This window comes from Astyanax mexicanus, chromosome 14, assembly GCF_023375975.1.
Source record: "Astyanax mexicanus isolate ESR-SI-001 chromosome 14, AstMex3_surface, whole genome shotgun sequence".
Lineage (NCBI taxonomy): Eukaryota > Metazoa > Chordata > Actinopteri > Characiformes > Acestrorhamphidae > Astyanax > Astyanax mexicanus.
The window spans coordinates 9,584,621-9,610,626 of record NC_064421.1 but is presented as its reverse complement, the minus strand read 5'-3'; the positions used below and the strand labels follow the sequence as shown (position 1 = coordinate 9,610,626).

Below are 26,006 nucleotides of genomic sequence, written 5' to 3'. Positions count from 1 at the left end.
TGCTCGAGTGCATGTGAGTTGACAGGGCCGTTGACATGTTCATGGCTTGCAGATGGTAATTAGGATTAATCCTGCTCACTGGGCTGCGTGGGGGCAACCAAGATCAAGGAGGCCAAGATCATAGAATCTCCTATTATCCTGATACCAGCAAGATTTACCACATTATTGGGAAGCGAACAACATACAAAGAGGCTTTACAAGACATACATAAGCATTACAAATTGCCTAAATTTCCTTCGGGATGAATAAAGTATCTCTCTCTCTCTCTCTCTCTCTCTCTCTCTCTCTCTCTCTATCTCTCTATCTCTCTATCTCTCTATCTATCTATCTATCTATCTATTTATCTATCTATCTATAACACTGTGTTAAAATAAGGGCTTTAAAGTGGTGTACAGGTTTTCTATTTACAACAAAGTCCCAGTTAGGAATAATAAATATCCATATACTACCCTATATAAACAATGGACACAGACATGACTAAACTCATGGGACAGCAATACGCATGTTAAATGCATGTTAAAATAGTTGCCTTATACAAAAACTTGAAAACTGCCACACCTGTTAAAGTGTTGTGAGGTGTTATTTTGTCAGTAAGGCTGAACACTGGCCACAGTGCTCAAGGCAAGGCTACATAAATAATTGATTATAGGAATGTTTTGATTAATTTTCTTATCGTAGCGACAACATGCTGTTTGAAGCATTTCCAGGATACCATCAGTGCTTAAAAAAAGACTGATCTAAATGTACTTTTCATTACAGAGTGCGCAATAAGTAAGAAGAAAAAAGATGTGCATAAAATATGAATAAAAGATTTTCTGAATTGTAAGATACACAATATTTAACACAATATCATGCTTTAAATACTGTGACATAAAATTTTTACTCTATTACTTAGCTTTACCCAACAGTGCCAGATATTGCTGAAAATTTTAATTTCCATTGTCACCTGAATACCAGGATTATATTATGGGAGGCTTTACAATACAAATCTCTCCCCATTAAAGTTTAGTATTGTTATTTCTAATTCTCATCATATTAACACCTGATTTGGTAAATTTGTAAATTTGGTAAGTCAGGTGAGCTGCTGACGGAATTGAACATAATATACACATGCTGGCTTAGGGAAATCATCCAGGAGAAATCTGAAACTGCACTTTCCTCTACAGCTTGGCTCAGGATACAACCTACTTCCCTAAAATGTAAAATTCTTGTTACATTCTACTGTATTTATGTTTATTTGCATCTGTTTAAATCATATGTGGTGCTTTTTTTCAGGTAAAAACACTCATATTGCTGAAATATATGAATTAGTGTAATTTGCTTAGGTGCTTAAAACTTTTGCACAGTACTGTATTTCCATCCTGGATGTAAATTTAACACCAATTTAATATTTATATTTAGCTAGTTTGTTATTTCATGCTTTATTATATATGTTATATATACATTTCTGTTTATGCTGCATACCTGGCAAGGAGCGAATAAAGAATTTTAATTGTACGAGAAAACTTGACGATATGACGATAAATTGTTTGAATATTGAATGGCAAAAGTCATGGGACACAATGTTAACCCCATGTCCTATAGTATATGGTCTTTCACTATGGTCTTTTCAGTAGCTTTTATTACACTGCAATAATGCTTCATAACAGTGCTATAAACAAAGGAAAACTAGCTTATGAAGTCACGGTCCTGATTGAGAAGTAACAGGACTACTCACCACCAGTTCAGAGAAGCGGGCATGCAGTTCCTCCTCCGGGGGCATGGGGGCGCTGAACTCCAGCAGCTGCAGGGGGACGCTGTCCTTCAGGTTAATCTCAGGGGGCTCGCTGCTGCCGAAGCAGCACAGGAAGCCCAGGGCGGGCCGCGTGCGCTTCCGGGGAGGCATCCTCTCCAGGCTGGAGGGGCCGAGGCCGGGGCCGGGGGCCAGAAAGGCGAAAAACGCTGAGTCTGCTATCTAGGGGGCATGATCTGAAAAAGATAGAAGAGAGGACGACGTGATCAGGATGAATGAATTCTCATTTCTCACTTTGTAATTGTGTTTAAACAGTGTCAATCAGCATAAATAAAAAGTAATCTACCTTCTGAACATGACAGTAGCAATACTGTGTTTACATTGATCAATAAAAACACTAATACAGTCCCTAAAGTGATTAATTCAATGTATTTGTATTGTTTTCCTACATTGTAAATGAACACTGAAGCCATCCACACTAGGAAGAAACACATAAGGAATCATGTAGTAACTTAGAAGTGTTAAACAAACCTAAATATTCTGTGAATCATTTAGGTTTCTGAGGCTGGTAACTCTGATGCACTTATCCTGTGCAACAGAGGAAACTCTTGATCTTTCTTTTCTAGAGTGATCCTGATGAGAGCCAGTTTCATCATAACGTTTGTTTTATGTTTTTTGCAACTGCACTTAAGGGTACTTTACATTTTCTTCATTTCTTAAAATATGTTTTTTTCTTTGATTAGTTGAGTAGTTCTTGCCATAGTATGGATTAGAACATTACTCAAATAGAGCTATTCACTGTATACCTGTAACTCTACCTCTTCACTACTTTACAACTGATGCTCTCAAACACTTTAAGAGGTAAGAAATTCAAGTAATTAACTCTTGATGAGTTCAGCACAGCTGTTAACTGAAAGCGTGAATTCCAGGTGACTCTACCTCATAAAGCTGACTGAGAAAATCCTGCAAAGGTGTGCAAAGCTTTTCTAAGCATTTAAGAGGTGCTACTTTAAACTTTGATATTACACCTAAAAATTAGACCACAAATCTGCTTTAGTTTAAGGGGTTGTCATTGTAATAAGGGTCTGTATCAGAAAGTCTGCTATTTTTAAAGAGATTCTCTGTGCATGATTGAAAGGGTTAAGAAAGGGGCTTCAGAGCATACTGTCATAACAAGAGCACAATCAGAGTTTACACTGTAGATCTACAGGCATAAACTCCAGTAATGTGAAAAGTCAAACAAGCAGAACTCATTGAGTTTTAATGAAATGTAACAGCGCTCACATGCAGAGAGGGTCAGTTTACCCTGCTGTGACGTCGTTCCTGCATTTGTTTGCAAATTATTAAAGTGGCTCCACATGTGAGAAATCAGTGACCATGGAAGCTCAACCCTCAAACAGCTCTACTGCTCCAGGACACCTGATTACTGTTAAAGCAACATTAAGCAGCATTTTAACGTTAGAACAGCAGCTTTGTGATGGTCTCTAATATGAATGAACGTTTTTTTTTTGTGTGTGTGTAAAAAAAGGGCTCAGGTGTTTCTATTTAGCCCTGCTTTAAAACACTGAATTAGTGGTCTCTAAAGACAGACTTTGTGTTGGCTCCTGTACATGAAAATTCATACATGCAAATATACAATATCATCTCTGATTGGCTCACCCCCTACACATGGCGCCACTATCACCACGGCAAAGCCCCAGAGTCCGCTCTGTATCATAAAATCAGTTGAGTTGAGCTGCCTCATAAAATCGTGCTTCCCTAGTGTAAACCAAGAGTTACCTACACAAGATAGCTAATGCTAACTAGCGCTAACTACTAGAGTAAACAGAGCTGTTAGCTCCAGCTTAGCTATAGCTCCTAATGCTGTAGTCCGGGTTTAAGCTCTGTCTGTGGGTGGGTCCTTAGCCGAGGTGGGCGAGGCCATGAACTCACTGATTGACGTAGAAACCTCTGTGATCAACTCATATTTCTGAGGATTTTCTTTTACGAGCTACTAGCAGACAACTCACTAAGAGAGACCTATAATATTTCACAAAGAACAAGAAAAAGTGGATTTTAGCCGAAAGAGGCCTTTAAACAATAGAATTATTTGAGATCTTGTGAAAAAAGTAAAGTTTGATCCTTATGAATGAGCACACAGGCTTTATACACTTCTTCACCTGTTCTGAAAGGTATCAGAGAAAAGCTGTGCGTCTGATTGGCCGAGCCGGGGCCATACTGCAGGCCGGGTGGGCACAGAGCTGGGAGCAGCCTGGCACTTCTCTGGGTGCGTTGGCATTAACTAGGCTGCCACAAAGGCTTCTCTGTTGCTGCACAGAGAGGGTAGGAGGGGAGGGAGAGGCGAAAGCTGGCCGTACCCGACGCACTCTCACCAGAAGCTGAAAAAAAAACAAGATCTGGAAAAGAGCCCAGTGTTTTCTACAGCCTGTCTGCTCTCAGCTGCATCCTCTACCACCATCAGGACACTTAGACATTCAAGACACTGCAAATTTATAAGGGGGTAAAGGTGTTTTATGAGTACTAAAGCATCTCAACAATGCATGCCTGACAATGAAGTACCACCCACATTAACCCCATCTGTTCCCCCTGCTGGAGTATATGCAATAATAACCTTGGGACCACACTGTCCACCAATTTAGCAGAGTATGCTACACTAACAAGCTTAATAAAAATAAAAACTGTAATACTTGGGGTTGGTCCTCAAGCAAAACTCCAGTGTGAGCTTCATTTGGATTTGGGCTGAAGCAGGAAGCAGGCTATCATCACCCATAAACAATAGAAGAAGAAAAAGAACTGAAAGAAATTTGCTAAAATCTGTAGAAACTATGCTGATAATTTCTGTATCTACTGTAACTGTAGATTAATCCTTTGTTATAAACAGAAATAAAAGTAATCCAAAAGGGAATCAATAACAGTCCTTCAGCTGCATAACTTACATTCACAGAAAAAGAGTCAGATTCTGTCAAGGATGCAGAATTTGGCACAACACCTGTACACATATCTTAAACTATTTTATTGTCAATTTAATGACTGATAAAATAATATAATAGCATAATAATGCAATTGCACACTTTTAAAATACAAAAATAAATAAAGTTAATAAATAAATAAAGCATAAATATAATATAACAACTGTAGACCCAACTCACTTAAATTAACTGAATTCTCTTGCTAAGAAAAACATAAATGGGCAATATTGAGATCAGAAAAATACAATTATACAATGTAATAATGTATTTACAGTAGGGGTGTGTCATATTATATTGTTTTGTGATAATTCTATATTCCTGAAAGCTGTCTATTTACGCTACTACATTTACTTTAATTTATTTCGGTTTTTTGCAGTTTATATGTATGCGCTAACTTTAGCTGAACTTTAGTTTTATTGTAGATATTTGTTGTTACATTAACTTTGCATTATAGTTTCTATTTGTTTAAACTAAATGTGTAAAACTGAATGCATAAAAAAGTATATGTATGTGTGTTATTTACTATACTATTATTTTGTAGTAGTCTATTAATAAATGTATTTAATAATAAATAACACATTTAATAGTTTGCCATATCACCAAGAAAATCATTATCGTAAAATACCCTGAAACAATATAGAATTTTAGGACCATATTGCCCACCCCTAATGTATAACATAAGTTACGTGTCCATATTCTATATTATGTTCTACACAATATACACCTGTTTTTAATGTGATGCAACGACAAAACCCACCTGATTTAATTTTAAATAACTGAGTTAACGTCCACATATTGCATGATAAGTCGATACCGTAATTATTTTAATCGTCACAACATGAACCCTGGTTAAGACTCTGGTCCGGATGTTTAGGTGTGAAAATGCTCTAAAATATATCTTTTGAAACTCCTGAGTCTCCTAAATAGTCCATTAACAGCTTATTATTGCTGATGCCAGAGTTTCACACATGCTCATCTTTAAACCGATTGGCTTTTATAGCTCCTCAGTCGAAGTGTTAATTGAAGACACCTGCCTATACTCCATATTCTGATACAGCTCCCCGCGGTGAATGTATTTTTTACTGCTTTCTCTAAGAATAGAGAGCGGTAAATTCTTTATGAGTGCCCTCTCTCTCTCTCTCTCTCTCGCGCTGCAGATGTGTGTGAGAGAGAGAGAGAGAGAGAGGAGAGTGTGGGGTTATGAAAGCAGCAGTGGGAAAACTTCAGCTTTCTGTCTCGTGTGCTCAGTTTCAGTGCGGGATGTGCATGACCGTGCTGCACGTGTGCGGAAAAACACTCAGGAACGACCCGGATTCCTGTCTGCCTGTGAAAAGTGCATGGTATCTGGAGGGCTAAAATGCATTAGTGCTTTCTGATGCACTGGTCTATATATGGGATTTAACTGCACTAATTAAAAAAATATAGAATATAACACAATGTTCCAATAAATGACTGGGTCTTATGAGATTATTACGACCATCTACCTTGATTCTACACCTGCTTTTCCTCTTATCGGCTTCACTGAACACATAGGACACTTTGTAGTTCTATAATAATTACAGACTGTAGTCCTGTATCTCTTTCCTACACTTCACTTTATCATCCTCCTTTCACTCTGTTCTTCAATGCTTAGGTGAGAAAACCACCACAGAGCAGCTATTATTATTTGGGTGGTGGTTCATTTTTTCTCAGCAGTTCATATTCATTAAGTTTTAAGAATTTAGAAATCAATATTTGGTGGAATAACCCTGTTTTTTAATCACAGCTTTAAATCACACGCATCTTGCCATTATGTTTTCCTCCACCAGTCTTACACACTGCTTTTGGATAACTTTATGCTACTCACTCCTGGTGCAAAAATTCAAGCAGTTCAGTTTGGTTTGATGGTTGTGATCACCCATCTTCCTCTTGATTATATTCCAGAGTTTTTCAATTTGGAAAAATCAAAGAAACTCATCATTTTTAAACGGTCTCATTTTTTCCAGAGCTCTATATAGAGAAACAGATACAGGACTAATATTAGTCTGTAATTATAGAACTGCAAAGCGCTGCTATATAATCAGTGGAGCTGATGCACACCGATCACTCGCTGTATATTATACTGTATATCTTGCATACTTCAGTCCTGTGTAAACAGTCACATTTAGTGAACTGCATGTGATACTATAGTCAGAGATTTACACCATTCATTTTAACCAGAGACACTAAAGATGGGCGTTCTGAATGCAGAAGGGTTTTTGGAGAAACCCTGCCCCTGAATCTTTGTTTCCATGGAGACACACTGGGATGTTCACAGCAGATTCAGGGTTGCTGTCTATGTGTGTGTGTGTGTGTGTGTGTGTGTGTGTCATGTCTGGGTGTGTGATTCTGGTCCTGTATTAATAACCCAGCTTCAGTCAGCGCTGTAAAATCCTGCTGTACTGTTTTTGGGTCAGCAGGTCAAAAGAAGTAACTAAAATATCAGATCTAGTTATTTTTCTAAAATGTCAGAAATTCCTAGAATGCCTATTTTAAAGAGGAAAAGCACAACGTTCATCAAAAACATAGAATAGAAATGAACAGTTAACCAATTGGAACTATTTAGCCAACAGGCTCTAATCATGACACTACCTCCACCATGTTTCACAGTTGTCAAAGGTGGTAAAGTCCTGTATTTTATGAATGGCGAACCTGTCGCTGTATTTATAACGCTGTTGTCACCAACAGAGATCAGATCAGTGCTGCTCAGTGGGATCAGAGCGGTAATTGGATGAACTACTTATTCTGAAGCACTGGCACCATTGTTTGCACACTCATTTTACACAAGGTAAAACAAGGTAACAAGAGTATTTAGAATATTTCTTTCATGACTTTTTTGTAGTTTCATGATTCAATATTATATCGTATACAATATATCGTGACACAGAAATATCATGATATTAAAAATCCATATCGTGATAATAGGGCTGTTCTGTCTTAAAATTAGTCTATTATTTACTGTGAAGCTTTAGGTGTATTTATTGTATAATTGTTTTAGTTTACAGTTTATTTGCATGCACTAAATATTCTGCAATATTTTTTGCTGCATTATTTTATTTTATGCTTTATTATTTATTTTGTCACATTATGATTATACTGTTATACTATTATACTTTATTCCTGAAATTAACTAATTATTTTAGTTTTCCTATATCGCCAAGTATATCGTTATCGCAAAAACACCCTGAAATATCGTGATATTATTTTAGAGCCATATCGCCCACCCATACTGGGCACACAGTCATACATATATTTTTATCACACACAATCCTATACAATACACATACCTATACATAATATACAAATCAATTTAGAGTATTACATTTTTCTGGGTAACTATGAGTATCCAATTTACATGATCTTACATGTTTTTGGACTGCAGGAGGAAAACCACGCAGATGCAGGGAGAAACTCAAAAAACTCAACACAGATAGAGACTTGAACCCAAGACCCCAGTGCTGGGAGGCAAATGTGTTAACCATTAAGCCACTGGGCCACCTATGAAGCTTTTGGCACATTTACTATGTCATTTTTATAAATTGTTCCCAAAATGTTAAATTCAACAGATAAAAAGCATTATTATCCCAATGTGCTCACAATGATCTAAAAGCTTCTAAATGGGGTAAAGTCCTGTATTTCATGAATGAAGTAAACCCTAGGCCAGCAGCAGAGATCAGATCAGTGCTGCTCAGTAGGATCAGAGCTGTAATTGGATGAACTACTTACTCTGAAGCACTGGCACCATTTTTTTGCACACTCATTGTGCACAGAGCCTGCAGTTTAATACAGCAGTCAAAGGACCTGACAGGTCTCTCCCTGACGTGAGTAGAGGACATATATATATGCTATTTGCAGGATCGCTCTTCAAACTATCTCTGATAGGAACCAATACAGATGCTCACATGATTGCCAAGAACGATCACACACACTTATCAACACTATTCCTCTTCCCAAAACACACACACATTCATAACACACACACACACACACACACACTCTTAGTCTGAACACAGGCGGTCAGCATTCAATCATCACCCACCCTGGCACACATCCAACACAGCTGAGAAAAGTAGGCCAGGAGGGTATCTATCACACACACACACACACACACATGCAAACGCACCCACACAGACACACATACATGCAGATACAAGGGCTGGACGATATGTCCCCAAAATAGCATCATGATTTTTCTGTGTATTTTTGCAATAATTATATTCTTAGTTATATCTATGATATATGATATTAATTAAAGCAAAAAAAAAACTATTAAAATTTTATTTAGAATAAACACGAGTTTTGTATATTCAGTAGAAACAAAAAAATATAATAATTAACATTTGAATATTCCGTAAAAAGTAACAGATTTTTTACAATGAAATAATCATAAGTGCAACAAAATAAAAAAAAAACGTAATAGATGCAAACATACACTCACATAGACACTAGAGGTGGGCTAAATGTCCCTAAAATATCACAATATTTCTGTGTATATTTATTGCGATAATAATAATAAAATAATAAAATTCGTGGTGATATGACAAAAAATAAATAAATAAATAAATAAATAAATTATATATATATATATATATATATATATATATATATATATATATATATATATATATATATATATATATATAATTTAAAAAAATAATTTCAGAAATATATCCACACAGTAAAATAAAATTTAATATTTATTTATTAGAATAAACATGATTTTAATCAAAGCCAAAAACTCCCTCATAAACATTTGAAAAATAATTTTAATTCTGTATAAAATAATATGCGTAATAATTTTTTTTTAAATAACAAAAAGTAAGTAATGTAACAACAAAAATCTACCACAAATATGCAGAATACTAAGTGTGTTACAAGTTAATACCAACTGCTTTCAAGAATATTGTAATTATTGCGATATGAGTTTTTTTTTTTATAAATCATCTCAGAATTTTTTGCTATATTATTATGTATATGATATGGCACACTGCTAACAGACGCAGACACAAACACAAACACAGACACACACACATACACACAGCTATAGAATGCAATAGAATAATAGAATGAAAGGGAAAGAAAGAGAGGAAATCCATTGATTGGCATCCTGTCTGAATTAGCACTAATGGTTCAGGAGGGACTGGTGGGGAAGTAGATTTAGCCTCGTACTGAAGTCTATTCACCCGGACAGAGCAGACAGGTCTGCATCCTTCACAGCTCTCAGGAACATGGGTGGAGAACACTGACAAAGGTACAGTAGAGGATGGAGGGAAGGGAGGGGATGAGGGGTGGGGGCTACAGCAAAATCAACACCCTCAGTTCCTTACACCCACACACACTACTGACCATGTATTCACCTCACCCAGTTTAATAACCATCCTACCAAACCCTCACACCTCACACCACTCCCTCCATCTGATTAAACACCGCCAGCCTGGATGTGTGAAGGTCACACACACTTCCTCTCTGGTGAGGAAGGTCAGCTGCAGCATCCTCTCACTCTCTCTTTCTCTCTCTCCCTCTCTCTCTGTCCAGCAGCTGAACATCACCTCACGCATTACTCAGAGTGATTAGTGACTGCAGGACAATTCTGCCAACTTAGCTTAATCCACTAATGTACAGCACAGATGTTCATGAACTGTATGTTCTAGAGCAAGAGCCAACAAATGTGCACATATACATACAAATACTGTTTCCAGACATGAAGGCATGTTATAACTTAATGCTATCTAAATATTTTAATGTACAAAAACTTCAAAAGCTTGGACCCATATCTTTACATGCAATGTGTTTCTCTTATTTTTATATATATATATATATTTTAGCATTGTAAATGTAATATTGAAGACTATAATAAAGCTAGACACAAACACATGGGGAATTACATGTGTTAAACAAACCAGAATATATGTTTTATTCTTTAGATTCTTCTATAGAAGGATCACATAGCAGTCGTCATCTCACGCCTTGACTACTGCAATGCCCTACTAACTGGCCTCCCGGCCTGTGTAGTAAAAACACTCCAAATGATCCAGACTGCAGCAGCACGTTCAACCGTTCAAACATTCAACCAGCCAAAACCAACGGGCTCATGTCACCCAGCTGCTCATTGAGCTCCATTGGTTACCAGTTGCTGCTCGTATCGAATTCAAAGCTCTTACAATCGCCTACAAGGTGATGACAGAACAGAACAGCTCCTTCCTACCTGCACTGATAACTCCTGAAGGCTTACACTACCTCCCGGCCGCTGCGCTCCTCGAATGAACTTCGCCTTGCTTTACCAAACACACATTCACACAAAGCAATCCAGACTGTTCTCATACAGAGTTCCCCAAAGGTGGAACAAACTACCTTCCACTACCAGATCAGGAGAATCTTTCACTAATAAACTCCTGAAGACAGAGCTCTTCAAAGAGCACATACTCTCCTAACACCTCTAACACACTACTAACTACTTCTAACCTCATTTCCTTCTTACCTTCCTTCACTCCTCTATCCCATTATTTCCCTTTGACCTCCTTTAGGCTCTGTCTAAAGATGTTTTACCTTTAACTTCGATTACTTTTGTACTTCATTATTGTAAGTCGCTTTGGACAAAAGCGTCTGCCAAATGTAATGTAATGTAATGTAATGTTAAATGTAATTCATCTTTGAGGACAGATTTGCACACTCTTGCTATTTTAATCTCAGTGTCTTTATGAGGGAGAGCAAAAACATAAATCATTAGTAATTAGTAAATATAATGCAATGGAATAACAGAAGACTGAACATGGAACAAACTATTTTGTAAGAACATAATATGTTTATGAAATTTCTTTGGTAGTTAACTTGGTCTGTGAGCTGTCAGAAGAGAGCCCCTCCTAACCAGAAAATCTCTGGAGGAAAAATAAATATATAAAAATAAGTGACATAAAGAAAAGAACCAAGTCATTATTCGGTGTTTTTGATTCACTAGATCACTGAGAAGCAGAGAGAAATAAAAATAAGGCATTTAAAAGCAAGTAGACATTAAAACTTTAAAATTCAATATTTCATAACTGAATTAGCATATGACCTGTGCTGTTTGGATGCTATATATTGCAAAAAGGGAAAACAAAATGTGACATGCACAAAGTCTATTTGATGATTTATTGTTCGCAAAATGTTAAATTCAACAGACAGACAGTGTCTGTGTATCTACAAATGATTTGACTAGATCCCCTCCCCTATGCATGTGATTGTACTGGCTCTATTAGTTTAAAGCAGCTAACAGTAAACTGCTGTGGAGGTGCTCTGCTGGTGCTGTGATGCTGAGAGAGGAGTGACGAGTGGAGGAAGCATTCGGAAATAGCCTGATGGAGAGAACACTCCATTAGACTCTCTGTGCTGGAACTGGCACCACACTGAATGTTTGTATCACTGATATAAATTTAGATAACAGCTTCATTTCCTATAACAGAGATTCTAACTCTCCTTCACTGAGCCATATTCTTACTGCCTCGCTCACTTTATCCTACTCTAACTGTATTTCTGGTTTACTGTATAACTGGATGTCAGTGTCAATGGTATGGAAGCATGAGTAAGTCATGGGATTTGAACCAGCATTGTATCCCATGACTTCTGACATGTCGCATGAAAGCTAAAGCATGCCAGAGTTGCCAGAAGCCTATTCCGTGACTGTCCACTGTGGGTGGTAATGGCTTCTACGAGGCAACACTGTAGATCAGGCCTTGCCATGAGTACTCTGGCCAGCATTCGACCTCACCTTAAAGAATACCTTAATTAAAGCTGCTCGATACTGGGAAAATTTTTACATTGCAAAATATTGTCTTTTTTCGACTATATATATCGCAATATTTAACAATACAGGGCCCATGATGTCACCAGCCCTGTCCCGTTCCTCAAAACCTGAGGAAAACACCAAAACAACAGTAATCGGCCCTTTAATCAGGAATTGAAATGGCTTTTTAAAAGGAAAAAAAATAAGCTTTTTTTCTGGGATTACATTTACAAGCACGTGCCCAACCATGTGGATGGAGGCCACGCAGTTACCTTGTATGTAGTGTAACATGACGTGTTTGATTTAGCTGCCTTAAGTGACACTGCACGTATTTCGCATGCGCACATCGTGATGACGATGCTTAAACAATATATCGTGCAGCCCTAACCTTAATACAGGTGTGGACTTTCTTTCTCAATGTACATAAAATGACTTGAGAAAGAGTGAATGCTGTGGTGAAAAGATTAAACATGTTCTAAAACATGATATGAAACCACTAGTGTTCTTCTTTTGTATCAATTGATAAACTAGAGCTGATTATTGAAGTATCAGCTCTTGGTTTGCAGTGAAGCGGTGCCTCGCCCTCTCCTCTGCAGACGTGCTCTGCTGCAGCTGATTGTGTATGCAATGCAGACGAGGTGAGGAGGTGTGTCCTCTGCCCACGACAAGGAGATGAAACAGAGCCCTAGTTAAAGGTGAAACATCAATGGTGGCATGACATTAGAGAAGAAACAGAGGGCTGCTTCTGTGCATGTGCGCACACACACATATACACACATACACACCTACACAAACACACACACACACACACACACACACACAATATGCAGAATGCATTGTCATGCATAGAAGCTTAAGCTAATGCACAGTAAAGCAGTCTCTGTAAATGTGGCTGCACTCTCTCTCTCTCACTCCCTCTCTCTATGTCTCTCGCACACTCACACACCCCTCGAGGCAGAACATGCCAGCCAGTCTGTGTGTGCCTCACAGAGCACCAGTACAGAGAGAGAGAGAGAGAGAGAGAGAGAGAGAGAGAGATTTGAGAGCGAGAGATATACAGGAAGACAGAAATATTGTGCAAAACATTTGAGAGAGAATATATAATGGGGAGTGAGGGATCTAACAGAAAGAGAGTGAGAAAGAGAGAGAGAGAGAGAGAGAGAGAGAGAGTGTGTGAGAGAGAGAGAAAGAGAAAGAGTGACAGAGAGAGAGAGAGAGAGAAAGAGAGAGAAAGATGTGGACAAGAGAGAAAAGATGGAAAAGACTGTGAGTGAGTTTGAGAAACATTTTAAACCAAAAAAGAGATATAGAGTGAGAGAAAAAGAAGGAAGAGACTATGACGGACACATTTGACAGAAAGAAAGACAGAGAAAAGAGAGACAATAAGACTGAGAGACAAACAGAATGTGTAAGGGAAAGAGTGAGAGAGAAACATTTAAGAGAAAGGGAAATTAACATTCTAAACAGAGTGAAAGCAAGACATTCGATAGAAACAGAAAGAGAGATCTAACAGAGAAAGAGAGAGAGAGATGAGAGAAAGCAATAGACAAGACATTTGACAAGAGATTTGAATGAATGCAAGAGAAACAGAGAGAAAAAGAATAGACCGAGCGAGAGACAGAGTGAGACAGAGCGAGACAGAGAGCGAGAGACAGAGAGCGAGAGACAGAGCGAGAGAGCTGCTGCCACTTCTTATTCAGCATGCTACCACATCCCTTCATCCCCTGAGCTTACTGGCTGCTGGAAGTAGGTCAGTGGAGGAGAACAGAGAGGGAGGGAGCGAGAGAAAAAGAGAGAGAGAGAGAGAGAGAGAGAGAGGGGATAACAGAGCGACTGCGCTCTCACTCTCTCTCTCTTAAACACACACATATACACACCTTCTTCTCTTTAACTCATCCATCCATTTGCTCCCTTTACTCGTTCTCTGCTTTAAAATACACAACATTAACAGCTTCCTCTTTGGCCATTCCCTTCTCTCTATCTCTCTCTTTTTTTCTCCGATGAGATCACATCCTTCGCTTTCCCACTCTAATGTAAACTCAGCCCAACTGCTTTGCCTCTCTCGCACTCTCTTTCTCTCTCGTTCTCTCTCTCGCTCAAATTCGTGCCTTCGCTACAGTCACAGGGGGTTTACAGGAATCTCTGGCATTCTCTACTGCCAAATGGAATCTTTTCATTTTCTTCCACTCTAAGCTTTTGCACAGAAATGAAATGAAAAAAATAATAAAATGCTCCAAGAAGGAGTTGTTAGAATGGAATTAAATTCTGTGTTTGAGAAAGTAATGATGATATATGTAATTGATTGGCTACAATATTAAAGCGAAAGAAGTGAAAGTTTATGGAGTAAATCCGTTGAAGAATTAAAGTGTGTGGTAGAGGCATGTCTAGCAGTCACAAATACTGTTTGTCTATCTCTCACCAGGAGGTACACTTCCCTTTAAGTAGTGCTGGGTGATTGCCATTGTGATGAGCGCATGCGAAACAGTCACATCGCAGGACGTGCAATGTAACTTAAGGCAATTAAATCAAACACGTCATGTTACAATGTTTTGATTCTTGACACAAGAGGTAAATACACAGCGCTGTCTCTGTGTCTGTGTGAGTGACAGGCTGCTGCTGCCTGAGAAGCGCGAGGAGGAGGCGAAAGTAAACACGAGGTAACCGCATGGACTCCATCCACATGGCTGAACCTGTGCTTGTAAACGCATGTGTTGAAAGCTGTGCACCTCAGTCCAGCACAGTTTTGCAGCGCAGATATTTCCAGTTACAGCTGAATTCACGCTTTTAATCCCAGAAAAAATGCTCTTTATTTACATTCTAAAAAGCCCTTTAAATGGCTGATTAAAGGGAAGATTATGTTGTTTTGCTTGATTGGTCCTGACGCAAGACAGAGCGCAGGTGGGGGTGGGGCTGGTGACATCATGGGCCCTGCATTGTTTAATATTGCGACATATATAGCAGAAAAAAGAACATTTGCAATGTAATTTTTTTCCCCCAATATTTTATATTTTATCTTTTTAATCTAAAATATCTGAAAACGCTACTCATTTCTGAAGTGTTTATTGATTTATCATTGATTCACTCAATGGGTCGACTCATCCCAAAGCGTCTGAACATCAAACTTTTTTTTTTTTTTTTATTAAGAGGTAACCTTAATTTTGAACCATTTCTTAGTCATTTGTAATTTAAAAATGATTGATTATAATCGGAAATATAATTTATGTATAATATGTAGATTATTTTTTAGGCCATAATGGCCCAGCACTACCCCTGATCCTCTAGGAGCCTCTTCATAGGGCAGCAGTTCAAGCACTTTTACGCCCTCTATCCTCTTTACATGCTTTTCTACAAATGTTGGTCACGTCTGTCAGAATGTGTGTGTGTGTGTGTGTGTGTGTGTACAAAAACAAGGCTGATTCTGACTTCCCCCACGAGTCATATTGATCGTATCTGATTAGCATTTGCTTTTTGTGTCAATGCAGTAAACTGCGTTTGAACAACACATGCTTGTATATGTGGTGCTGTAAGTGTAACTGCTGTTAATACACACATAAAAACATACACACACACACAGCTAGATTCTTGCCATGCATTAGCCCAGCATATGAATGCAGCCGTGCCCCAGACGTCGCCTCCACAGGACCCTCGCCCTCCGGCCACAGGCAGCATGAAAACCCCACTGCCCCCTTTACACACTCCCCCACCCGGCCCCTGGGCCTCAAAGCTCTCTTTCTCTCCACCAGCTCTCTTCATCTCCAGCCCACCCAGCATTAACAGGCCTGGGGTCCCAACTGTCCAGCTACAGTGGATAGAATACAGGTCATGTACAGGCTAATTTAAATGAGAATGCTAATGGCTAAATGTGAACACAGCATTTTTTTTGCCAACAATGAGTGGAAATAGACAAAGTTCACATGAGTTTCCAAACTAACACAAAAAAGCAAGCAACAACGAGTGTTACTCTGTAGCTAATTAGTGAGTATGGGTCTCCAATATCCAAAATGTCTACTACGCTACTAGCAGTGGTAAATTACTTAGCTATGGTTAGCAGCAACCTTACTGAAGCTTAGTGATTACCTGTTCAGAAGAAAAAAAGCCAGCTCACTCGTTTCCTCAGCTGCAGCACACTGTGCGCATGCAGCTGTCTATACCTGGCAACCCGGGGTGTGGAAATGGGGCTGGTGGAATGGCAGTGGGCAGATTCAGAGGCTACGTTTCACACCTTTTTGGCCAGCACAGTACTGCACAGTTCTAATAAGAAAATACTGTCTGAAGTAGAGCTGGGCGATATGGCCCAAAAAAAAATCTTCGATTTTTTTAAAAAAATCAGATTTTCGATTTAAATCGATTTTTTTCCCCTTCTAAAATCTCCTAAAAGTTGCTAGAAGTCGCTAAATGATGTCATCTCCTAATTTGCATAATACATGTTTTTGAAGCTGTTAAGAATTAACATTGTGAGAGAGAAAAAGTGAGTAAAAAGCACTCTAAATATGTTAGAAATGATACAAATAAACTTCAACAAATGAACAACTTCTGTTGCTTTTCAAATAGGCAGTCACGTCTCAAAATAACTTTATTTTTACATACATAAATCAGTTTTTTGCCGTGTTGTTAAATGTTATTATAAGAGCAGTTTTTTATTTTATTAAATTTTTTTTTAGCTTTCTTAATTTTTCTTTATTTTCAAACCTATTATAGACAAATTGTTGAATAGCTTTTTACAAAGAGGGAGAGACCGTGCACGCAGGAGAGAGGGGCGGGGCTAAGCTCAGGGTGTTGAAAATTAAAACTCAGAGAAAATTGATTTTTATAAAAACACATCGTCCTTAACTGTAAATTCGAATTAATCGATAAAATCGATTAATCGCCCAGCTCTAGTCTAAAGCTCTGCTGATAAAAATGCAGATAATTTGTACAGTAGTCCAAACTTATTACTAAATACAATACAAAAATGATAAATTCCAATCAAATATCTCTCAAATGAACACTAAACAACCTATTTCTGATTACAATGGAACAACAAGCTGACCGCAGACAGTACAGACCACCACTGAGCCAGCTCTGAGTAATTAATGACTAAGTAGCAAGGATAAACACACACACACACACACACACACACACACACACACACACACACACACATGCAGGCTTAATATAGAAACAAAGCTATTATGAATAAGTGATGTGAATGTAAACATGCCTCGACAATTTCTTCCATTTGTCCGCCCACACGGACACACACACACACAAACACACTCACACATTCCTATCTCCTTACTGCATCATCTAAACCCCCCCAATCCAAAACACAGCAATGAGAGCTAGGTTACTGTCCAAATTGATAAATGACCATCGCTAACCTTGTAACGGAGAGGCTAGCGTAATTTCACGCCACATTTGCAGGAGGCACATTCCACGTTCTTTTGAAAGCGAGCTCTGTGTTTCTTTTAAATCAAAACCAAATAAAAAAAACTGAACTGAAATTTTATGATGTACTGAATCACTTCTAAAAGAATCACAATCAAAAAGTGAGATCTGAGATTATAATGCTTTAACACTTCCTAAAAGATCACAATCAAATCTAAGTGAAATCTGAGATTATATTTCACAAAGGTCTGTGATTTTTTTTATTAATTAATTCCTAAATATTTGCATATAATTAAAACCAGATATTGTGATGCAATGAATCATTTCCAAAAGATATCATAATGAAAAAGATCTGAAATGATTATGAACTGAATCCTTTTCTGAATAATATGTAAAATCACACCCAAAAAGTATCTAAGATTGTTTGCATAAATAATTTCACAAGGAATCAGAATTGAATATAGTTATAAAATATGGGATCTAAATGCTCTGAATCATTTTTCCTAAAGATTCACAATAAAAAAAATGACCACTGAGATTTTATTAAGCTCTGAATCACTACTTAAAGAACAAAAATGGGATTAAACCATGCTGTGGTGAAAGATCCCTGATCTCCTATCTTTAGGCTGAACTGTGGAGGGTGACTGGGCATCAGCATGCCTACGTGCCCCACAGAGGATGAGCAGGGCTGTTAGGAAAGACAAACCCATCCCTCCTTCCTCCTCCCGCTGCTGCAGCCTCTCCAAATCACTTCCTCTCCATCGCTGTATCAGATAAGACTGAGAGAAACGGAGGAAACGCCTCTGATGAGAGAAGGCTCAGATATATTTCACCGTGCGATTCCGGGCCAAGCGCTCGCTCGTCTGAAGCTGCCAGTGTTCTGCTGGAGAAGGTAGGGGAGGGGCAGGGTTTAAGTCGGAGGAAATTTCATCATTACGTAAGGACTGGGGTTCTGATCCAGCACGAGCATGCAGCTAGCAGCCAAGTGCTACAGCATTACTTCATCTAATAGCACAGATCAGCTTCATATAGCTCTGCCAAATTAATATTTACACATATCAGAGCTTATAATTAGACGTGCATCGAATTTACCACAAACAAATTATAAAGAATAAGTTTGGAAATTAGAAAACTCGTCCGCATTACGCACTCAACTTACAGCGCTGTGTGCATGCATCTATTCTTAATAAACCTTTTTTATTAAATAATAGGTCTATGCTTCTTCAGTGTTGCAATGTTAAATCACCTGAATAGATTTCACTCATTCAAATCAGCCTGATAGTGTTTTAAAAAAATCTCAGTTGTAAAGCTGTACTTACAAAAAAAAAATGTTGTGTTTAAATTGTGCTCGGGTTCTGACAGAAGATTTTTTGGGCCTAACTATTTAGATCCAAGTTTTTCCACACTTTTATCTTCATTAATGCAGATGCATAAAAGTTGTGCGTTTTACGGTCATGTTGTAATCAATGGCCCTGTATCTCAAAACAAACTAGCCTTTATTACATGCTGGAGGAACATCCAAACAAGTTGGCTGTGCTCCTGTTATCTGTGCTCCTGTTAGTTGTGCTCCTGTTAGTTGTGCTCCTGTTAGCTGTGCTACTTTTAGCTGTGCTACTTTTAGCTGTGCTACTTTTAGCTGTGCTACTTTTAGCTGTGCTCCTGTTAGCTGGGAATTCAATAATGCTGCTTTTCAGATTTAGTTATCGCTAGTGAGGAGCTGACCAATCCAGAGGATTAATTGGCTATGCTTCTGTTCTATTAGCTGTGCTTCTGTTCTATTAGCTGTGCTCCTGTTAGCTGTGTTCCTATTCTTCCGGTAGCTGCTCCTGTTATCTGTGCACTTATTTTATTAGCTGTGCTCTTTTTAGCTGTTTTTTTGTTCTTCTGATAGCTATTAGCTGCTCCTGTTAGCTGTGCACTTATTCTATTAGCTGTGCTTCTGTTAGCTGTGCTCCTATTCTGTTAGCTGTGCTCCTGTACTGTTGGCTGTGCTCCTGTACTGTTGGCTGTGCTCCTGTGCTTTTGGCTGTGCTCCTGTGCTTTTGGCTGTGCTCCTGTGCTTTTGGCTGTGCTCCTGTTCTATTAACTGTGCTCCTGTTCTATTAACTGTGCTCCTGTTCTATTAACTGTGCTCCTGTTCGCGTTTTTCCTATTCTTCTGGTAGCTGCTCCTGTTAGCTGTGCACCTATTCTATTAGCTGTGCTACTGTTAGCTGTGTTTCTATTCTTCTGGTATCTATTAGCTGCTCCTGTTCTATTCTGTTAGCTGTGCCCAGTTGTGTTAGCTGTGCCCCTGTTCTGTTAGCTGTGCTCCTGTTAGCTGGGTTGCAGCTCAGTAAAGGTGATTGACAGAGCTCTCAATTTAATAATGCTGCTATTCTGATTTAGTTATTGTTAGGGATGACCTGATCCAATCCAGAGGATTTATTTTAACTGGTAAGTGTGGTGACTAAGATACATGATCATATTGCTATCATATCGGTATCGGCTGATAATTGTTTATAAAATTTATTTATGTTTTATATGGCAACATGTGGGATTTCATTCCACCTTAAATAGGCAAACATAACTAATAATAAATAAACTCTTCCTATATGTAGATAAATATTCTCTGTTCCACACTTAATCAAATGGTTCCACAATTCAGCTGAAAAGAAAGGCTCAACATTCACTTCACACTACACACTACACACTACAGACATACATACACACACTACACACTACACACTACAGACATACATACACACACTACACACACTACACACGGGCAGACACGCACACGCTTTAGGCATCATTCCTGACAAACAGCTTATAAGACTGCTGGGCTGCGTTAATGTTGCTCTCTCAGGGAGGGTAAATATTTCGGTTAAATCTAAGGAAAGTGGGGATTCGCGAGGGATGTTGATAAAAGCCATTTCATTCTCTCCTTCTCTCATAAAAATTAAAGCCATGTCCACATCTGCTGCGGGGCCCAGAACTCAATTTCAGCCTGCGTGCAAGCCAAATAGTTGGAAGGGAAAAAAAAAAAAAAAAAAAAAAAGCACCCTTTGTGTCTGTTCCCTTCATTCTGCTTTAACAGGAATCCTCCCCATTAAAACAGATGATTATAATAACTCAAGTCTGTGGTGATGTTTAAAATGGCATTTGACATGTTTTCCTTTTCCTTTAACAAACTTCAGAGCTCTCTGAACAAGCTGGAAGTCAGAGGTCGAGGACATGACGGATTTATGTTCATGCTAAAAAAGCCACACAAGCTTCTCGGTCAGGACGGGTGAAGCTCCTCAGATAATCTCAGATTTTTTTTTTTTTTGGAAGCATAGGAAGACTGACTCTGGAGTTAAATATTACAGAAAAATACTTCTTATCCAGTTTATTATAGAGTTATAGAGAGTTAAAAAGTAGAGATCATTACCTCAATTTTTTTTTATTCAAGCAACAAGTATTTAACCCTGTTTTTAACCCTTTTGTACCCAGAATCCAATACAATGGACTTCATGCATTTTCTTTTTTTTTTTTTTAGGAATGAGTTGCTGCACATGACACTAATCAAGACATGTTGCCCAACAGATTTGATCAGGAACCAGCCAATGACCAATGAGGCAAAGTAAAAGCTCATTTTGATCCAAATATTGATCAAATTTTATATGACTTTGGCAAACCATCCCTAAATATACCGTATATATATAAATATACATCCCTTCATTATTATTGGCCCTTTTTCCTCGTAAGCGGTCACTCTTTTCCCGCGCCGCTTCAAAATACCCTCTTCTCAACTAAAACCTCCGCCACCTGCTCCATCTTTCTGCGCGTGGGTGACGTAGCGCTAAGCGAAATGTCACATTAAAAGAGTGAGATACCGCGCGCTGAGTTTTTTAATTAAATAAATTATTACTCAAGGGACAGAAAATTACTCAATCTGTTTTTTAACCCTTGTGTGGTGTTCGGGTCTGTGGGACCCGTTTTCATTTTTCATCAAATGATACGAAAAAAAATAATTTTTCTAACTCAAACTCATTGGCATTGGCTCATTTTTTGTGAAAAACATATATCAAAACACATTTTCAATAAACACACACTGTACACCCCCTCCCCCCACACACACACATTTATATTACATACAGTATGTTTGGCCAAGGACTAATAAACATTGCTTCATTTGTAAATTTGAAACTAAACAAATTTTCTACTCATATCTTGAGTTTAATTCATTTTCTTTTACATTTTATTAAAAAACTAATAAAAAAAAAGAGTAGCACTTTTTGAAAGAAATGTAACATAAGAATGGTAAAGGGCAAATATTAACCATGTAAGCTGTTTATATTGCTTGCAGTTTAGGTGAAGCAAGCATGTGTAAAGCATTTTAATGTAAAATTGCTTAATTTTGCTGAATTAAATACAAGTATCAAAGTAAACGAGTAACAAAAATATGAACACCACACAAGGGTTAAATCGAGTTACTCGAATTACTCGAGTAATCATTTCACCCCTAAAAAATTTATTTGATAATTATTCAGCCATGTCTAGCAGTAAACTTGCCTAAACATTCCCTTTAAACATATGCACATTTACAGGTACGGCCTTAAAGGACCTGCAGTGCCACTGTTACAGCTGTTACTGTCTCAAATCTGGAGCTGCTGTTTACAGTATGCAAGCATGGGCTGGAATTCTGCACCGTCTCAAACACGTAGTACTACTGACCCACTTTTTAACAGGCAGATATAGCTGTTGCTAGGAGTCTCCAAATAGCGAGAGGGGTCATCCGAAATCGGTGCTATTTACGTTATAGCTTCAGCGCTCCGTGAGCTCCTCGCCGTGCATTCCCGTGCATCATCAGGGCTTTGGGGGGAAACCTGATACCCTTCATCGCTCTCTATCAGATCCCCCAGCATCCCCTCTGTGGGGGAATCAAACTATTTTCTCTATCTGTCTATTGGAGGCACACGGTCAGGTCTTGGAGAGAGCCGAGCTCTGTTTGTTGTCACATAACTGCCTGCGGGTGCAAAATCGACAGAGAAAGAAACCCGATGCTGAAGCATGCAGTTTATCCTGACGCTGCAGGATAAAGACACCCAGCCTTAGACCATGAACTCTGATCCCTGCTTAAAACTAACCTTGAAGAAACACTTGTAGTTGAAGTGTAACAAAACAATGACTCAACAGCTGCAATTATTGAGATTTCCAGGCTTTTTAAAGAGTCAAAACCCTCTCAGGTTAAACTGTGCTATAAGGGAGGATGATGTGTCCATGTACTTTATTACAGATACTCACAATATGCAGATCAATCTATCAATAATACCCCCCACTGACGTCCAACCAGCTGGGTCAACCATCACCACTATCAGAGGCACACTAATCAGCCCAATCAGCTCTCCCACTTGCCCTGCCTCTAAACCCATACATCATCACTCAGTGCCCCTCCCAAACTACTTCTCTAATTTTTAAGCCTTTTTATATATTTAAGCTGAAGTTTTAAGTGCAGCTTTAAGGACTAATAGGATCAAACCGCCTTCTCCTTCTACTACTTGCCAAGGTTATTATCGCTAACCAAAACTGAAAGTGAAGAACCATTTCCGTTAACTGATAGATAACTAATAGAAACGGTAATTAAAAGAAAAAAAAAACAGTAACTAAAATGAACTGAAATTGCAAATAGACTACCCTTCATTTTAGTGTTTGTTCATTTATTTATAAGGGCTGTTTGTTATGTGTGATGTAATGTGTGTTTTATGTTCATGTGTGTCCTATTGGGTATTTTAAGCAGCTGTATTACATATATTCTGCACTTAAGGCTGCTAGATTGTGGACTGTTATAGTTGTTGTGGAAAGCTGGTTGTTTAATAGCAACTGAATATTTAATATTAATATTAAAGTGATTTAATTGTTGAGTTTTATTACATAACACCTTTTTAAATCCTGTATCTCACAAATAGAAAACTAAAACTAATACTAGAAGGAAGGAAGGGAGACAGGAAGGAAGGCAGGGAGGAAGGCAGGAAGGCAGGAAGGAAGGAAGGAAGGAAGGCAGGCAGGCAGGCAGGCAGGAAGGAAGGAAGGAAGGAAGGCAGGAAGGCAGGAGAGAAGGCAGGCAGGAGCAAGGACGGAAGGATCAAAGGAAGGATGGAAGGATGGAACAAGTTCCCAGAGAAGGATAAGATAAAACAATAAAATAAAATATAAAGTATAAAGGTACAGTCTGTAGTGTGTAATGGAGGTAGTGCAGTTGAACACAGTAGACAATGAACACCAGCTGATGTGCATATTGTGAGATTAACTGATGCCAGACAGAAAGTGTAAATACACAGTTTTAATAATATTAATAATAAAATAATTAAATTTGCAGTGAAAACTTGTGCAAAAACTACTAGTGCAAAAATAGGTAAGACTGTAAAAATAATGTAATGTAACAGGGCATCTCTGAGTGTGTGTCTGCAGAGATGGAGTGTGTGTCCATGGTGTGGCCAGAGTTGCCGGAATGAAAAAGTGTCACAGAGTCTTTAGTTTGCTGTGATGAGAGGAGTTGAACAGTCCGTCGAGCAGGACTGAGACATTGTAAAAAAAAAAAAAAAACTGGCCACGAGTAAAAAAAATTATAACTAATACAAAATTAAAAACTAAGAAAAACTAGCAAACCCGCTCTAAAAACGAATTAAAACTAACTGAATTGGAGGAGAAAAAGTGAAAATGAAATAAAATTAAACTATGAGACATTCTAAACTATTGTAACCTTGCTACCTGCAGGCATGTGTTATGTCAGCTCGCTCTGGGCGGTGACAGGTTGATACAGACCGGCCCTCCTGGCTGGATGTAAAGGATTTCCTCCACTCGTTCTGGTCATCCAGAAGACCCAGCACACACCCAGACAGACCCAGACAGTGAGCAGCCTTGGTACTTTATAACAGTGCAGTCCTCAACTGTACCACGTCTTTACAAGGTCAGGGGTCAGCAGCTGCACTCTGAAGGACACAGGTCTGCAAGCTTGTGAGTAATGGCTGGAATGTGCATATCAGACCTTTATGGAGCTCTATACAGTCTGCCCTCAACAGAGACAGCCTTTAAAATGGCAGCAGCAAAGCTCTTCCCCGGAGCAGACTGCAGAGCCGTACCACACAATGATAAGCTTATGTGCTATAAGCCTCAAAACTGTGTCACTGGCACAATGAGGAGCTTTTTTCACACTCGTTTAGGGGACTTACCCATGAGGTCAGCATTAATATTACACTGTCACTTCTCAAGTCTCAAGCATTTCCTGAGATACTCCATCTCTGGGTTCACCAGCTATTTTTAGAGGTTCTTCAAATCTGGGCTACAATTATGCCTTTATTTAGCAAATGTTAGAAAGACGGGGAAAATATTCAAGACCCCAATCATTGATCAACGTTCAGAGTTCCTCTGTACAAAAAAAAAAGAGAACTCCAGCAACGTCCAGCGATGTCTACATTAGAAACTTGTGATACCTGTTCTTATAGGACTAATGCTGCATTTAAATGCTAATCAATTTATATATATACAGGGGTTGGACAATGAAACTGAAACACCTGGTTTTAGACCACAATAATTTATTGTGGTGACGGACAGTTCTGGTGGAAACAGGAGAGTTGAGGTGCACATTGAATTCTGCGTGATTTGTTCAGCCGTGGTTTTATGTTTTTTGGATACAATCCGGGTTAGCACCCGAACATCCCTTTCAGACAGCTTCCTCTTACAGCGTCCACAGTTAATCCTGTTGGATGTGGTTGGTCCTTCTTGGTGGTTTGCTGACATTACCCTGGATACCGTGGCTCTTGATACATCACCTCTTTTGAACTCTGGTATGTCACCCATAATGTTGTGTGCATTGCAATATTTTGAGCAAAACTGTGCTCTTACCCTGCTAAATGAACTTTCACACTCTGCTCTTACTGGTGCAATGTGCAATTAATGAAGATTGGCCACCATGCTGCTCCAATTTAGCCATGAAGTGTGAAGTTTCCACAATCAGTGATGGTTTGTAGAGTCATGTCATCTGCTGGTGTTGATCCACTGTGTTATATCAAGTCCAAGGTCAGCACAGCGTTTTCCCGAATTTCACCGAGATGTGAATTTCATTTTTCAGCAGGACTTGGCACACTGCCCACACTGCCATTAACAATAAAATAAATAAACACTTAAAATAGATCACTCTG

The 26,006-nt window shown here is 38.6% G+C and overlaps 1 protein-coding gene across 3 annotated transcripts in view; it reads right to left on the bottom strand.

Moving 5' to 3' along the window:
• Nucleotides 1-26,006, bottom strand: part of daam2 (dishevelled associated activator of morphogenesis 2) — a 199,144-nt gene that overhangs the window by 107,466 nt on the left and 65,672 nt on the right. For all 3 annotated transcript variants that reach the window (XM_022673199.2, XM_022673201.2, XM_022673200.2), the window contains exon 2: nucleotides 1,718-1,968. In XM_022673199.2, the coding sequence (XP_022528920.1) occupies nucleotides 1,718-1,885 (168 nt within the window). In that variant the 5' untranslated portion in view covers nucleotides 1,886-1,968. The remainder of the gene's footprint in view (nucleotides 1-1,717; nucleotides 1,969-26,006) is intronic.